The following is a 16333-nucleotide window of genomic DNA, read 5'->3' as shown; positions in this document are numbered from 1 at the left end:
GATCTTTGGACTGGGTAAGAGTGGTCTGCTTAATTCAGGCACTCTGTTCATCACCACCTCCTTTTCTGAATCATTTTGTCCACCATAAGCGTGGAAGGGTATACTCAGATGTGAGTCCCTTGCTCATTGCACCATCAGGATTCAAGCAAGCCGGGCCGACGACGCCTGAAATGGCAGAAACCGGTCCCCGGAAGCTTGTTTCCTTCCCAGTACAAGAATTGGCTTGGTAGTTTGGTTTGCCCTGTTCCCATCATGCACTGGGACAGGAACAGACTAATTTGCATATAGCCAAGTTCTGAGCTGGGATGGTGCAGTGAGCTAAAAAACGGTGATGGATCAAGCCCTGATCTTTGGACTGGGTAAGAGTGGTCTGCTTAATTCAGGCACTCTGTTCATCACCACCTCCTTTTCTGAATCATTTTGTCCACCATAAGCGTGGAAGGGTATACTCAGATGTGAGTCCCTTGCTCATTGCACCATCAGGATTCAAGCAAGCAGGGCCGACGACGCCTGAAATGGCAGAAACCGGTCCCCGGAAGCTTGTTTCCTTCCCAGTACAAGAATTGGCTTGGTAGTTTGGTTTGTCCTGTTCCCATCATGCACTGGGACAGGAACAGACTAATTTGCATATAGCCAAGTTCTGAGCTGGGATGGTGCAGTGAGCTAAAAAACGGTGATGGATCAAGCCCTGATCTTTGGACTGGGTAAGAGTGGTCTGCTTAATTCAGGCACTCTGTTCATCACCACCTCCTTTTCTGAATCATTTTGTCCACCATAAGCGTGGAAGGGTATACTCAGATGTGAGTCCCTTGCTCATTGCACCATCAGGATTCAAGCAAGCCGGGCCGACGACGCCTGAAATGGCAGAAACCGGTCCCCGGAAGCTTGTTTCCTTCCCAGTACAAGAATTGGCTTGGTAGTTTGGTTTGCCCTGTTCCCATCATGGACTGGGACAGGAACAGACTAATTTGCATATAGCCAAGTTCTGAGCTGGGATGGTGCAGTGAGCTAAAAAACGGTGATGGATCAAGCCCTGATCTTTGGACTGGGTAAGAGTGGTCTGCTTAATTCAGGCACTCTGTTCATCACCACCTCCTTTTCTGGGTTTTGCTACAGCACAAAGCAGATCAATGCCGGGATTACAGAGCGCATTAAAACTGAGGATATGAACTCATAACTCTGCGTTCTTCTGTTTTGACATCATCAACAAAGTGTGGTAGATATTGTCTATGATCTGATATACAAAGAGGTGTTCACCTGCAAGGTTAAGAAAGAGCAGCAAAGCAGGACTGTCCGGGTGCACCTGACCTGGTCTCACTGTCAGAAGCTGGTCAGATGGTTGGGAGCCTCCTGAGAGTGGTCACTGAGGGCCTTCAATGTGGAGACGAGGAAGGATGAGCTCAAGAACAGTCGCCAGTGGCTGATTATCAATATCTTGATCCAAAAGTTCCAGCTGCATCTCAGACAGGAGGGAAAAACATTTCTATCTGGTTCTGGTCAGATTTGTTTATATTTGAACTGCGTTTACTGGTGGAAAAGTAGTTATAGACTGAAGGAATCACCACTCTTTGAGCATGCAGAAGTGTGCTGTACTCTTTGTGTATCACATGTCAAGACAGGGAGTTGATATGTCATCTGCATTTATATTTATGGCAGGATAGGCATAGACGAAACCATCATAATTCAGGCAATGATATTTCAAATGGAGAGAGAACAGTTGAACTCAGTTTCCTCCATGGTTACATATTATCCGAAGGAGCTTCTTATCTGATCCCAAGCCAGTATCTTTGGGTGGTTGCAGAGCCAGGGCTCCAGTCGCTCAATGCGCCTAGGAGAGTATTCCCTCTTAGGCGCCCAAGCGCTATGTATAGCTGAATATAAAGGCTGGTGGTACATAAACAACATGGCAGCATGAACAGAACTATGCACATTGATTCCTTGCATTCAGTGTCCCAGGGAGGCTGACATGAGTTCCTCTGCTTCATTCTTACATTGCTCCTCTTCATGGCAGGCGCTGGTGGAGCTTTAGGAATGTTTCTTTTCACTATTACTAAGCCGGGGTGGGGTTGCCTCAGAGGTGTGAACAATGGCCTCACAGCGTTTGGGCAGGTACACACAGTATGTCATCAGCATAGATTTCGGTGGCCACTTGGTCGAATATATTACAGAAATCTGGCGTAGCACATCCTTTTATGCTGTACGGTTTCAAAGTGTCACCTGTGAAAAAAACACACAGACAATATTCAGTCACTAGCAATGCTGCTACATAAATGTGTTCTCCATCTAGGAAAGAAATCATACTCATCCTGGCCCCAAGTTCCTGAGATCTCAGATGGGTCACTCATATACACACACTGCTAGTTGTTCCAGGCTCTTGGATTCCAGACTAAATTGTGACTGTCTCAAAAGGTTTATACATGTCCTTATGGTGGAAATAGGAGCCCTGCATGGAACAAGTACACTGTCGGCTTGAATGGTGTGAGAAGTTAGCCTGGCATATGATGTCCACTATTCTAGTGGGCACCTTCACTAGTCTACATCGACCCTTATTGATGGTGGTTGTAAAGTCAACCTTATAGACAAGCTATGCTAGTGGTAGCATGGACCAGCAGTCATCAGGCTAAGACTTCAGAGAGCATGTGAAGTGAGCTGTTTTACCAATTATAATCCCTTGAATACCAAATGAAAGGACACCACACAAGGTATATATCAAATATATATGTATTTATTTCTAACACAACCCCTCTGCACTCTTTATGAGGTCAGAGATCGAAGTACATCACAAGTTACTTAATTGACATACGATAAGTTGCACAAATACAGTTTTGCCCTAGGGGCCTCACAAACCATATACTAAGGAAGTGGTATAAGAACCACGACAGAAACAGAGAATAGGCCTAGGGCGTAGGGAATTGCTGGGGCTACACTAAACAGCAAAGGGTTAGGAAGTAGGAGGCCCACGGGTGCTTGTGCAGTGTCTAAACTCACACGCGGGTTACCATTGAGTTATAATGGAGAACGAAAAAGTTGCAAAGTTACTGTTTTAGGGCACTTCCGGATGGACTACGACAAACCCCCTTTTAACTAGGACACTTCGAGAGTCAAGACCCACGGGAGCACCGGAGTACTTGAGTTACCTCACCCAGGGCAGCCGGGTACATAGGTGCCTTTCGGTGTCGGGTTTCGTCGATGTTTTCAATGGAGATCTGCAAAGAAGTGCTGCAGGCAACCAGAGGAAAAGTGTCCGGGTGGATCCAAGGGTGGATCGAGGATGTGAAGAACCTGAAAGCAGAGGGGACAGAGTCTGGGTCACTAGCCAGTGACCAGGAAGGAACCAGGAAGGAACCAGGTGATGTTGGGTGCTTTGCAGGTGAAGAGGTGAAGCTTGTCTCTGCAGCCATGAGGTCCAGGAGGCGTCGACGATGACCAGGAGCTGGATACGAGCTGTCCCACGAAGGATCTAGTTGACTGCAGTGTCGGTATCCGGACTGGACCCAACAAGCCTTGGCCACCGCAATCCATGCAGGAAATGAAGATTGGCTCCGAGTCACACCAGCAAGGTCTAGGGCGTTTCTCCTTTGCAGGGAAGCTGGAGCAAGCCTGGAGCACCTAGGCCAGCGGTGTAAATTCAAAAGGAAGTTCTCAGGGGGCTCTCTAGCCAACAGACTAGGAACAGGGCAGACACGTCGAGCTGAAATGCAGGAGCAGGCCCAGGCGGCACTCGTGGAGAGTGGAGGGCTGAGCTTGGGTCTGGGTCTTATCGTACCCCAATGCACAACTGCGAGTTACCTCAGGGGTCGATGCAGTTAGCAAAATGCAGGATGTCCAGGGAGTCTGGTCCCACATCTCTCGTGTCCGCCACGGGTCTCAGCTTTGCTGTGGATGTGGGTCGGAGTCAGAAAAGTCTGGAAGTCCAGTCCTGAGTGGCTGAGTGTTCAGGTTCCAGGAGGAGCGTCGACAAAGCAAACTGGCAAGTTACTGGTGGTGCCTGTTTGCACAGGGTGATCACTCCTTGACCACACGGGAGATGTCTTCAGTCATCTAGTCGGAATAGAAGCTTGAAGGTCCAAGACTTTTGTATCAGAGTTTCTTTCCAGGATAATCTAAAGTCCTGGGGACACAGCTCCTATCTTTATACTAATAAAAGGGGCTGGATTACCTGCTATGTCCCTCCTATTTTTAGACCTGGGAAGGGGGTGGTTACATCCCTTTCCCTTTGTCCAGTTTCATACCAGAGCGGGGCTGGAGTGCCCCAGCAACTGGTTTGAACCGAGCTATGCATAGAGCACCTTGTGTGCCCCAGGCTGTGTCTCGTTTTGCAACCCTCCCTGCCCCAATACACAAGAGCCTGTCTGGGGAGGTGCTAGCACCTACTAAGGCAGGAAACCTATTGTCCTGGCCTCCCCTGCGGGAGTTTCGTCCAGCAGCAGGAATTCAGACTCGTGTCTGTGGCAGCAGCATTCATTTTGTGATGCTGAGGCTCTGTTTAACTTTAAACGGGTAAAGCAGTAATCTACATGTGTTTTCCCTCTAGAAGGGTGGAATGCTAGTCCCACTGCCAGAATTGGCGGGGGTAGTATTCCAAAGTATTTCAAACCCTACACGACATGTTTTGATAAAGCCATACTAAAGTTAGCATTAACCACGAGGATTATAATGCACTTAAGAGTATATGGTATGGCTATATCAGAGAACAGCTATAAGGAGATGGTTCCGAAAGCTGTAGAGGGGCTCAGCTCATGCTAGGGCACCCTCTCACATAAAACCAAGTACTCTGCCTCCAGGATTGTCGAGGCCTACCATAAGGGTGACTTGTAGGTGCATATGTGTCTATATATATATATATATATATATAGGTAGATATAGGTATACTATATCTAAGTAAGGGGTGATTACACCACCTTACCCAAGCTGAGTGATCAGCCTGTAGTGTCAGTTTGGATGGCTAGCCAGGGGTAGCGGAATTCATGCTGCAGCCCCTGGTAGGCCTTGGATGCACCTATGCCCCGGGTACCTATGGTACACTATACAGGGACTCACAAGGGTGACCCAGGAACCAATCTGGTATGTACCTAAAGTACATGGTTACAATTTAGAGAGAGAACAGCTAGGCTGTGGTCCTGATTAGCAGGGTCACAGCCAGTCTAAAGACAAAAAACAGAAAATCACAGCAAAAAGTGGGGGTGAACATAGGAAGGAGACCCTACTCTCCCACCGCCCCCCCCCCTCCCTCCCCAACGCAGGGACATTAATCTAACCTTGACCTGTTGAGTCTTCATTTTCTAAGTGGAAATATATGGAGAGTCGATCTGCATTGGCATGGTCAGTCCCAGGTCTATGTTCCACTGTAAAATCCATCCCCTGTAGGGAAATGGACCACCTGAGCAGTTTAGGATTTTTACCCTTCATCTGATTTAGCCACAAGAGGGGCCTATGGTCGGTCTGAATCTTGAAGTGAGTGCCAAACACGTATGGCCTCAGCTTCTTCAGGGCCCAAACCACAGCCAAGGCCTCCCTCTCAATAGCTGACCAACGTTTCTCTCTAGGGGTCAGCCTTCTGCTAATAAAAGCTATTGGCTGGTCTTGACCGTCTTTATTCAATTGTGAAAGAACAGCACCCACACCCAATTCAGAAGCATCCGTTCGAACAATGAATTCCTTGGAGTAGTCTGGACTTTGCAGAATAGGTGCAGTGCACATGGCCTGCTTCAGGTAATCAAATGCCTTCTGACAGCTGACTGTCCACTGAACTTTCTTTGGCATTTTCTTTGAAGTTAAGTCTGGTATGTACCTAAAGTACATGGTATCAATTTAGAGAGAGAACAGCTGGGCCGTGGTCCTGATTATCAGGGCCACAGCAAGTCTAAAGTTGAAAAACCAGAATATCACAGCAAAAAGTGGGGGTGACCATAGGAAGCAGACCCTACTCTCCTACAACTGGTAAGTAATAATTTCAACTGTACATTGTCATCAATAAATATCAATCGCCCACATTATTTTATGGAGATTATTGACGAATCATTGCATTTTTTTTATTGTTTTTGAAATCTTTGTTTACCTTTTTCTTTTACACTAAATCTTGGACATGTTACATTTTAATTCAACTGATTTTCAAAACCCAAAAATGCTCACTTGTTTTTCTGCACATTTTTTTAAAAATGTTTTTATTAAATGCAATCAACAAATAGGCAGTACTGACAGTAATCAAGCATCCTTTTAGCATGATTCGTTTACATATATCTAAATACAGTTTCCTTACAAAATCAATAGTATACTGTATATCCGGTGGCAGTTCCTTCGATACCTCCTTCCCCCCTCTCTTAGTCCTCATCCGAGCTATCAGTATCGGACTTAGGCAGCGGATCACAGATGTTCCCTCGAAAGGTGTTCCAGGCCGCCCAAATTTTAGTCCACTTCCGGGGGCTCCCTCTAGTTGCGTACACTGTCCGTTCTGTGATCATAGCAAGGTCCATGTTCTTGCGCCAGCCTGCCAACGAAGGTAAGTCTGCTGCCCCCCATTTAGCAATCATGAGGCCCAACACTACCCATATCTGGCCATGGCGTGTGAGATCATTGGGCTCCCGTATATTGAGTAACCATCTTCGCGGTTCTGGCAGAAGTGACACCTCCATTGTCTGCGATATTGTGAGTAGCACCTGACGCCAATAATCTGCTATTGCTGAGCACTCCCATATGGTGTGTATAAAAGTACCCTCTTCCCCGCACCCCCTAAGGCAATATGGATGTTGTGCCCTTTGTAGTCTATGCAATGTGGTTCTGGTGTAATATATCCTATGTAGGATTTTAAGCTGTGCTAGCCGAAGCTTGGCAGAGATCCCCCACTTCTTTGGGCGACGCCAGGGCTTCTTGCCATTCTGAGTCACCCATGTCACCCACTTCTGTCACCCATTTACCCCGTAGTGAAACCGTCGGGTCTGGCATGTTATTAATTAGCTTCTTGTATGTAAGTGATGTAGCGCGCTTGTACATGTGGTTAGTGAGTAGGCGGTCCTCCAGCGGAAAGGACTCAGGGACCTCAGTATCTGGCGGGAGCACTGCCAGCAATGCATGCCGTATTTGCACTTATCTGTATGTCTCAGTCGGGCCCAGATCATATTGTTGCTGGAGTTGGGCAAATGGTGTCACTGTTCCTCTGTCCCACAAATCTCCCACCGTGGAGATGCCTATATTGTCCCATTGTGTAAACCCCTTGCTGCGCCGCAGAAGCCCTACTGTTTTGGTGTCTCAAAGCGGGGTAAGTTTAGTCATAATCCCTTTCCATCCCAGCCTTGTCTGCGCCGTGTACCACAACATGGCCGTGTGTTTCATGGGACCCTCCAGTGTTGACGTTAATCCTCTGTTATAAAGTATGGCCAGCAGGTTATTCATGCCCAATTGTGCTCTATCTGCCCTGTACGCTGGGTCGTCCTGAGATGCATGGATCCATTGGTTAATAACCTTAAGATGCGCCGCCCAATAATATAATTGTAAATCTGGCAGTGCTATCCTGCCATCGTACCAACTTTTATGTAATTCCGCCTGCGCTATGCGTGCCGGCCGGTTACCCCAGAGAAGCACCGATACCTGTGCCGCTATTTGCTTAAAGTATCAGGGTGTGACCGGGTAGGGTGTGTTGTCAAGGGCATAAAGAAACCGAGGCAGGGCCATCATTTTATATAGTGCAGCCCCACCCAGAAGCGTAAGGGGCAAGGACGCCCATTGTGTCACATCGTGCTTCAGGCGCTCCAGAGGGGGTGTCAGGTTTTTAGCGAAAAAGTCTGCTGCATCTTTTGTAATATGTATGCCTAAGTACTTAAATGAGTTCCCTGCAATTCCTCAGTCGTTAGATCTGCTTCCAGGTCTGAGGAAGCCTCCGGTGTAAGAGTTGGCATCTCTATATGTAGGAGGGAATCCGCCACTTCTGCCTCCGTCACCTCCAAAGTCAGAGTGTAAACCTCCCGAAAGTGTTCTGCCAGTGCGTTTACTATGTTTTCTGGGTGTGTTGTAAGTTGTCCCTCCCTCGTCCATAGCTGTTGTATACCCCTAGGGCCATCGCCTCTCCTATCTAGCCAGGCCAACATTGTACCTGCTTTAACACCTACGTCGTAAATTTTATGCTTTGTCGCTGTAATTCTGTCCACTGTCTGTCTTTGGAGATAGTCCCTGTATTGCTGTTGTCGGAGGCGCAGGCTGTGCGGCGTTTCCGGCGTGGGGTCTGCGGAATGCTCTGTGTCAGCTGCTTGCAGAGCCAGTTCTAACTCTAACAGTTCCGTCTGTTTCGTTCGCTTGTGCCCCGCAATGGAGGCAATTGCTTGTCCTCTAAGGAGGGCGAAGTCACTGATGCAGTGTTTTCCTCAAAGAAGTGTATAGTGGTTTTGCGGAGTTTCTTTTTAATGACGGGAACCCTGAGATATCCAGTGTAGACAGGGTACACCCTTTCTGCACATTTTTTTTAATGATTTATACCTCATTCCTGATAGGAACTAAAACTATTTTATTTTTATTTTGATATCTTTTTATGCTACCTCACCTTGGTGGGAGTTCACAAAAGATCCATCCTTGTGGTTCATCATACTGTTATCCTCTAGGCTGCCAGTGTCGCAATATGAACCACCTTTCTTTTTGTGGGGGGTACAGCAAGAACAACACACTCCTGTTGTCCCTGTTGCTCCAACATGAAATGTTTTGGAGACTGACTGGACTTTGCACCCTAGAGAAATTGCACAGCCTGCCCAACATTTATAAAATCACCTGGGAGAATGTAGCTGAGACACACACACACAATGACTATGTAGGTATTGGTTTTTATTGGTATTTATGCTGGATGTCTGTTGAGTCTGTGTCCAGTGGTGAAATACAGGACCTGCCATGGTGAGTATGTAGCTCGCTGGGCTCACAAGAGTGGACCGTTGGTGTTAGGAAAGCTGTATGACCCCCATGCTGATCAGCTGCCTCATACTATGTACTGTAGCGTCCCATTATTTGGAAAAGTATTGATTTTGTGTGGTGTATTCCCTTGGGAAGTACTGTATGATGAACATTTATTCACAGCAGAAATGTTAAGAATTGCAGGGACAGAAAGAATGATATAGTGCTCCATCTACTTTTTTATCTTACAATCTCTTTCCCCAACAGGCATGACAACAAAATAACATATGAAAAGCATTTCTCTGGATTTATATTGATTAGGTGGGAGTGAATAGCTCTGCAGTCATAGATTGCCCCAATCTGTGTGGCTCTGGATGGTCCCTCCTTCTACACCTAGCCGTTCCTGCTCACTCCCCCAGTGGGACCATGCCTCGTGGACATCTGTGCATACTTCGAGCCATATCAAATGCTCCAACAACCTCCTCAGCCACAGGGGTCCTGAAGTCTTAAAACACTACAGGGCACCACTGCCCCTTCTCCCCATCCGGGCCTGCTGGGCAGCTGTGATTGCTGCCCGTGCCTCCAAACTCCATCACATAATGCTGATTGGAGCTGATTGGATCTGGCAGGTCTACTGTTCCCACTGCCCATCACAGATGACCGTAGCTGTCCGGCCACGTCCAAGCTGCTGGACTGGCCCCTTTGGCTTCAGCAGTGTCTACCACAAGTGAACCATACAATTCAATGCAAAGGGCTCCTTTGAGGGACACAATTCTTATCATCACAGCGGAGGGCTCCAATATCAGAACCATAGTGAAACCATGATTTCTCTGGGCCTTAAAGTTAAGCCAATACCCCTACTATTTGCTTAGGCATTTCTTCAAAAGGCCTTCCGCACAAAGTCAGCCCCAGTCTACAGGTTTGCCCCCACACCTTCCAGAGACAATAGGACTTTGGACACTCACACCAATGATCGAATCACCTGCCCCTGGATGATATTCAACTCTTCCCATTGTTAGTGTTCTTCCTGCTCTTTTTTTATGGGCCATCCCACTGATGAATCAGCCCTAGTCTATAGGTTTTGCCCCATGCCTCTCAGAGATTGTTGGACATTGGACATTCTCACCAATGACCGGATCTCCTGCCAATGGATGGAATGCAATCCAGTCCATTGTTCATCTACCTCCGGTCCCTTTTTTTATGGGTCAACCCACTGGAGTATCAGGACCTGAGATGATACACCTTTATTTGTTGATGCTTCTGTACTACTTGTCTTGGCCTGGCCGATACACACTTTCCTGCTGTGATGACCTGCTGGGCAGCTACACTGTCTAACCCCACCTGGACTGGACAGTTATTGCTTTCTCTCACCTGTGTCACAACCCTTTGCACCGGGGCCTTGCCTTCTTTACATCTGTTACTAATCCCGGATCCTAACACAATATTCTCATATAAATCCTCTCACCAGCTACTCTCCAAAGGTGTAGTGTGGTAGGCGGTAAGAAATCAGACTCTGTATCACCATCACTGAAAAAATCGAACAGACGCCATCAAACTTACCTCCTCAAGCTATCTTTCATAGGCCTGAATATAACTGGTTGCATGATGACCTCAAGACCATATAGGGCAGCATAAGCTTTTTTCAAGACAAGGGGACATAGTGGACTGGTGGCTAGTTAACACAGAAGGCTGATTGGGGCACATGGAGGTGCTGGAACTGGACAACAATCCCCCAAGTATAAGTTGACTTTGAAGACTGCTGGCCAACCTAAACATCTGCTATTATGGAATACCAGAATGTCTAGAACGCAATGACACCAGTACGTTCCTCTTGAATCTTATCCCATGCAATACGGCTCTGTCCTTCAGTCCCAGCTGGAAATTCAGAGTGTACATAGAATGTGGTCCTATAATCCTCACTCCTCTGCTGAGACTTCCTCTGCTGATTACCTATTTTCTATGTCATGCCCAAACCCTTTTTATTAAACAGGATGCACATCACAGTGGCCTCTATACATCATCATACATTCACAGTTTCTCATCCGTCATCTGTCTTGTTGGCATAGAGACATACCCCATGGTAGAGCTACTCTCTCACCATCTACTCCCCTGCCCCCCAAACAGTTGCAAAGACGCTAGCGTGCCAAGCCCCCTTGGCACCCACTCTCCCCCAGTTATAGCACACTGACCATACGTATCTCTTAAGAGTATGACCATCATGAGTACTCCATGCCATCCTCTGTCTCCAAGAGGGGTGTCAACACACACGAAACAGATACTTAACACCACCTGAACATACACTCACTACTCACACCCTCTCCACTCTTTTATTTTTGCTCTGTCTATTCTACATCATTATTGGCTCAAACTCCCTGTGGCAAATCCCCCTCATCTGCCTACCTTCCGCTCATGCCCTTAGATAAGGCTGGGGTTCAGGCTCCCCTTCAACTGCACCACTCCTGCGCACCCAAAGCACCTCACAAATACTGTGCTCTCCCTCCCTTCTCTCCATGTCCTTGACCCTGCCAAAATACACTTGCCTTCCTTCTTCCTGTTGTATACTTTGCCAACTTCACTCGCTAATGGCCACTTCCATAGCCCACACCCCCTTACTTTAACCCCTTGCATGCTGGTGACGAACCCCAGCCGTCACGCTTTGCGGTGCTCGTGTGCGGATGCCGGCTGGGGTTCGTCACGGCCCCGCCCTGTTCGTTTGTTTACCGCACAGCGGCGGAAACGGGCCAGCAGCGAAGGGGTTAACCACACTCAAAGTGGATGTGCTGCTCTCATATTAAATAGGAAAAGATCATATCTTACCTGATCTCTAAGCACACTGACATGAGCCCTTTTCCAAGAGACACACCTTTCAGCAAGGGAGGCAGAGAAACTCACTGGACTGGGTGAGTCGAGTCCTCTGAAGCTGCCGGACATCAGCCAGTCATGACCCTACCGTACTCAGTGACACCATGCCCAGCTCCAACAAATGTAGGGTGGCCGTTCTCATTCACAAATCCCTTCCATGAAGTGTTCTAGAAAACTGGTCAGACGATGAGGGACAATATGTGTCTGCCAAGCTCTGGACTCGCACTATGGTGTCCAGCGTGGGCTCTCTCTACGCTCCTAGCAGTGACATGTTCGCCATTCTCCCCCACCTCAACTGCCCCAACACTGAACTCTGAAAATCCCATATCACATTGAGAGAGGATTGGAAAGTAGTGCTGGACGCCGTTCTGGACGGTAAAGGCCATATCTATATAAAAACCTTTGAACAGACCCTACTGACCACTTCTTTAGACTTGACCCCTCCAGCGTCTTCAGACCCTTAAGGGTGAGTGCGTAGTCAGGGACGGGTTTTAGTGTCCAGGAAGAAAGAAAGGTGCCCTAGCAGTATTAACGTAAAGTTAAGTTATAGCGATTAATAAGACGGTGCTGCAGGAAGGGGATACCCTCAAAACCCCTCAATCTGTATAGCAAAAACTACACAATTAGAAAATAGGAAAGGAACCCGCGCACACATATATATTAATAAATTCAATGATCACAATTCTCTTCAGAAACAAATAGAATGGTCAAGGCGGTGAGATCGTAGTACTTGTTCTTGTTTGTTTATTTGTAGGGTAGATGATCTATTTTGTACAAACAGCCAGCCGACACGTGTTTCGTTGTAGAAAGACAATGTTCAACTACTCTTCAGAGGCAGATACAAGATTGTGCGCCGAGTAAATCAAATAACTAGATTAGTGTTCTAGTCAAAATGTTCAGACGGGAAATTACGTAATAAGAGCAGCAGCGAGTCACCGGAACAATCCCGGTAAAGCACGGGTACATGCCCTCTTGAGAGTACTATTGTGTGAAGACCGCAGTCCACTCGGCGCACAATCTTGTATCTGCCTCTTTATAGTTGGTTTACTCACCGACTTCATGACCTATGCTTGACTACCCCTTTTTGGTTATCCCGCCGGTTGGAATTATCACCGGAGGAAGGCCCAATGAGATGTCAAGATTCAGCCATAGAGCCCTGAAGAGTTGTTGAACATTGTCTTTTTACAACGAAACACGTATGGCTTGCAATTGCTCCTAGCTTCTTCTATGGTCTGTATGGAAAGCTTCCATTTAAAGGTGATCCTTAATAAAACATTCACAATGATTTAAGGTGGAGTATCCAAACACAACAGTGTTCCATTAAAGGTTATGGATACCCAAAGGTAATACCTTTTGTAACCTGAGAATTCTATTCGAAGGCTCTGGACATTAGAAACCCCAATTCATTCTTTGGAACCAGCAGCCTAAAACTCACCTGCACTAGATTTAGATTTGCCTCTAAATTAGGGTCAAGTCGTATAAGAGATATGTGCGTAATATATATAATAGTAAACGTATTTCTGCCGCTGTTTATTGTGTGAGTCTCTGCTGATTGCCAACAATTGCCCTGACTTTAACGGTTGCTCGCTGGAACTCCAGGTTTATCTGCCACAAATAAGTGGGTCGACCTTATTTTGAGGTACAACCAATAGAGTCTATCTTGGCCAAACCTGAAACCAGTCTGAAAAGATTACTCTTTGTTTATTTGTCTCTCCCTCTATTATGCTTTGATTAGAACTTTGCATATTCTCCTAGGTTTGAGTTGGCACTCTGAAGAAGGCACAAGTAGTGCCAGCCTTTCAAAAACAGAACTGAAAGGGGAACTAAGAGCGATTACTCTGACTGCAGGGAAGGCTGTGACATTTCTAATCAAACCGCCTGTGACCAAGCTATGACTCTATCTGGAGGGGGCATTCAGTTGGATTTGTTTATCACTTTATTTTCCCCTATTTAACGTGGAGCACTATATATTTTTATGGTGGTACACCCTAAATGGCCCATATCTAATTTTGGACTGAGTTTTGTAAATACTGTTGTGCGAGTTAGGAAATGTCCTCTCATCTTATGAATTGGTTGTATGTTTTATTTTTATTTTACGATTTATCTATTTTATTTTTTGGAAGCAATAACTGTACCTATTATATGTTGATGGTTTAACATGTAAACTTCATAAAGATTGTTTGACTGATTTGAAATGAGTGCCCAAGGCTGCCCTTTCGACTGACTCTCTTCAGTCATACCTAAGAATCTTTCATCAATAGATACACATAGTGCTGTTGTGCTTTGTCACTCCATGTTATTTGGATTTTACTCAATTAGACTGTAACAATTGGTGGCCTTCTGGCAGTAGGAACTGAACGTTCACCATACAGCAGGCGGCTTACTTAACGTGAGATCTGCAGCACACACGCGTCGGAGGAGCAAAACTGACTGCTGTGGGGTGTGTGTGTAATTCTAAGGCAGGGGTAGCCGGATGTATGTCGTTTCAACGCATGCTTTTACCACGCATGCCTTTACAACGCGGGGATTACAACGCAAGTCGTAACAACGACTTGCATTGGGGGGCGCTGGATAGTGAAATAGTTTAATTTTCTGTTCCAACTCCAGTCCCCGTGGATAGTAGGGAAGGTGTTGGATAGAAAATTAAACTATTTCCTATCCAACAGCGCCCGCCAGCGAAAGTCGTTGTAACGACTTTTGTTGTAATTCCTGCGTTGTAATGGTAGTGCGGGGTAAAAGTTTCGTTGTAAACGATGTTCCCCGGGGTAGCCATATCCCTTAGACACTTTAGCAGCTGAGTGCATTGTCTTTATCAGGCTGAAAATGAGCCCGATTACCTGGTTGTATTACAGGGAAGCAGCAGCTATCTGGATACTAAGAAACTCACATTCCAAGGGTCAGAGTTATCAAACTTTGATGCTGTGCAGAGCAGTCACACTTGCTTCATGGTGCAAGAGTGCCTGCGTTGAAGGTAGGATTGTTTTTGTGCATGAGGGGACACCTTTGTTGGTGTTATCTGTTTGTAAGTTTGCTGCAGAATGGAACACACGTGGAAAGAGGAAATAATGAGGGAAAATAACAATATTTATTCTTATTGTGCCTGCAACGGAAAGCTGTACACGTTCGAAGCATTCCCGGGTTTACCCGACTTGGTATATTGAAGAATGAACCACAATCCCTGGGTGGATACGTTGGAATATCCACGCTCCGCACAAGGAACGCCTCCCTAGGGCAGAGTAGAGCAAGACAATGACTTGCGTCCCCTCGCATCACTCCGGGTTTACCAAGCAGTGCAGGGCCATGCAAGGGGGCCTTGTGTTCCTTGGTGAATCTGACTTAAGGATTCCTCTGCCCTTGCAACACCATGCACAATGCAGGGGCAATGAAATCCAATTGTAGATCTGGCCTCAAGGATCCTTGAGTCCATTTCGCAAACACTCTGGTCATTCTAAATCTTAGTTTTGGTTTAGTTTGCCTCCGGCCCTGCACAGAACGCCATTGCTTTCTTCTCTAGGTTTTTGTTATACAAATACCACATCATCAGGGTATATTTGGTGAATGGGACATGATTTCTACTTTGAATTTGATGGAACCGAGCTCACAGAAGATATTCCGGCGGATTCTAAGAAAAAAAGGGACATTACTTAGCTTGAAAATCATTTAGTTTGAAAGAAAGGACCAGAAATCAAGAAGATTGGTAGAGTGGGATATATAAATCATACTTAGAAAAATGAGTTTATCTCACCAGGTATGATTACTTTTCCGGAGAAGCTGTGGCAAAGGTTCTGCTCCCCGGTGCACTGAACTTCTCCAGTCGGTGTGCAGGAGTCCGAGGACTGGTCGGTAAAACACTCATCACATTTATAGCCATTGGGGGTCTCATCCACAGCAGGCACTGAAATAACACAGAACAGGACTTGAGAAGCCTAATGTGTTCAGAAATGGGGTGCTAAGTCATGGCTACATTCTCCCACCCTAACAGCAGTAGCATTAAACACCACACTTTGTATGAAAATAAAACAAATGTTATCTTCAACTCATGATGCACAGAATGTATTGACTTAATTGTTGCCCGTAATAGAATTGTTTTCCATTGACTGCTGTAGAATAGTGTGTGTTTGGTATCTCCCTAGACCTGTACATTGTGTCACTCATTTACCAGAGTCCAGCACCGCCGCAGCGTATCTCATCGTGACTCTCTGCTGGCACAGGCCTCCGTCCATCACCACCCCCTTTTGTACCGCTTTTGGCCACCATAAGTGTGGCAGGGTATGCTCAGACGTGAGTCCCTTGCTCACTTTGCCACTGGATTCAAGCAAGCGTGGCTGAAGACGGCTGTAATGCCAGAAACCGGTCCTCGGAAGCTTGTTTCCGGTCCAGGGAAGACATGGCTTGGCAGTTCGGGCTGGACTGTTCCCATGAGGCACAGGGTCAGACTGATTTGCATATGGCCATGTCTGAACTGGGGTGGCAGAGTGGGCTAAAGAACGGTGATGGATTCAACCCAGATCTTTTGACTGGGTGTGAGTATTTGATTTGTTCGGATGCTCCGTCCATCACCACACCCTTTTGTACCGCTTTTGGCCGCCATAAGTGTGGCAGG

At 46.6% G+C, this 16333-nt stretch overlaps 1 protein-coding gene across 1 annotated transcript in view; it reads right to left on the bottom strand.

The window, feature by feature from the left end:
- Positions 1–1106: 1106 nt before the first annotated feature.
- LOC144757146 (phospholipase A2 inhibitor and Ly6/PLAUR domain-containing protein-like) overlaps positions 1107–16333 on the bottom strand; it is a 134531-nt gene continuing 119304 nt past the window's right edge. Inside the window, exons 4-5 of the mRNA XM_078646361.1 lie at positions 15476–15625; positions 1107–2217 (exon numbers count right to left, since the gene is read on the bottom strand). Coding sequence (XP_078502487.1) covers positions 2093–2217; positions 15476–15625 — 275 coding nt within the window. The 3' untranslated portion in view covers positions 1107–2092. The remainder of the gene's footprint in view (positions 2218–15475; positions 15626–16333) is intronic.

This window comes from Lissotriton helveticus, chromosome 1_1 (genome assembly GCF_964261635.1).
Source record: "Lissotriton helveticus chromosome 1_1, aLisHel1.1, whole genome shotgun sequence".
NCBI classification, from domain to species: Eukaryota; Metazoa; Chordata; class Amphibia; order Caudata; family Salamandridae; genus Lissotriton; species Lissotriton helveticus.
The sequence above is the reverse complement of the archived record's forward strand: the minus strand, read 5'-3'. Positions and strand labels throughout refer to the sequence as shown.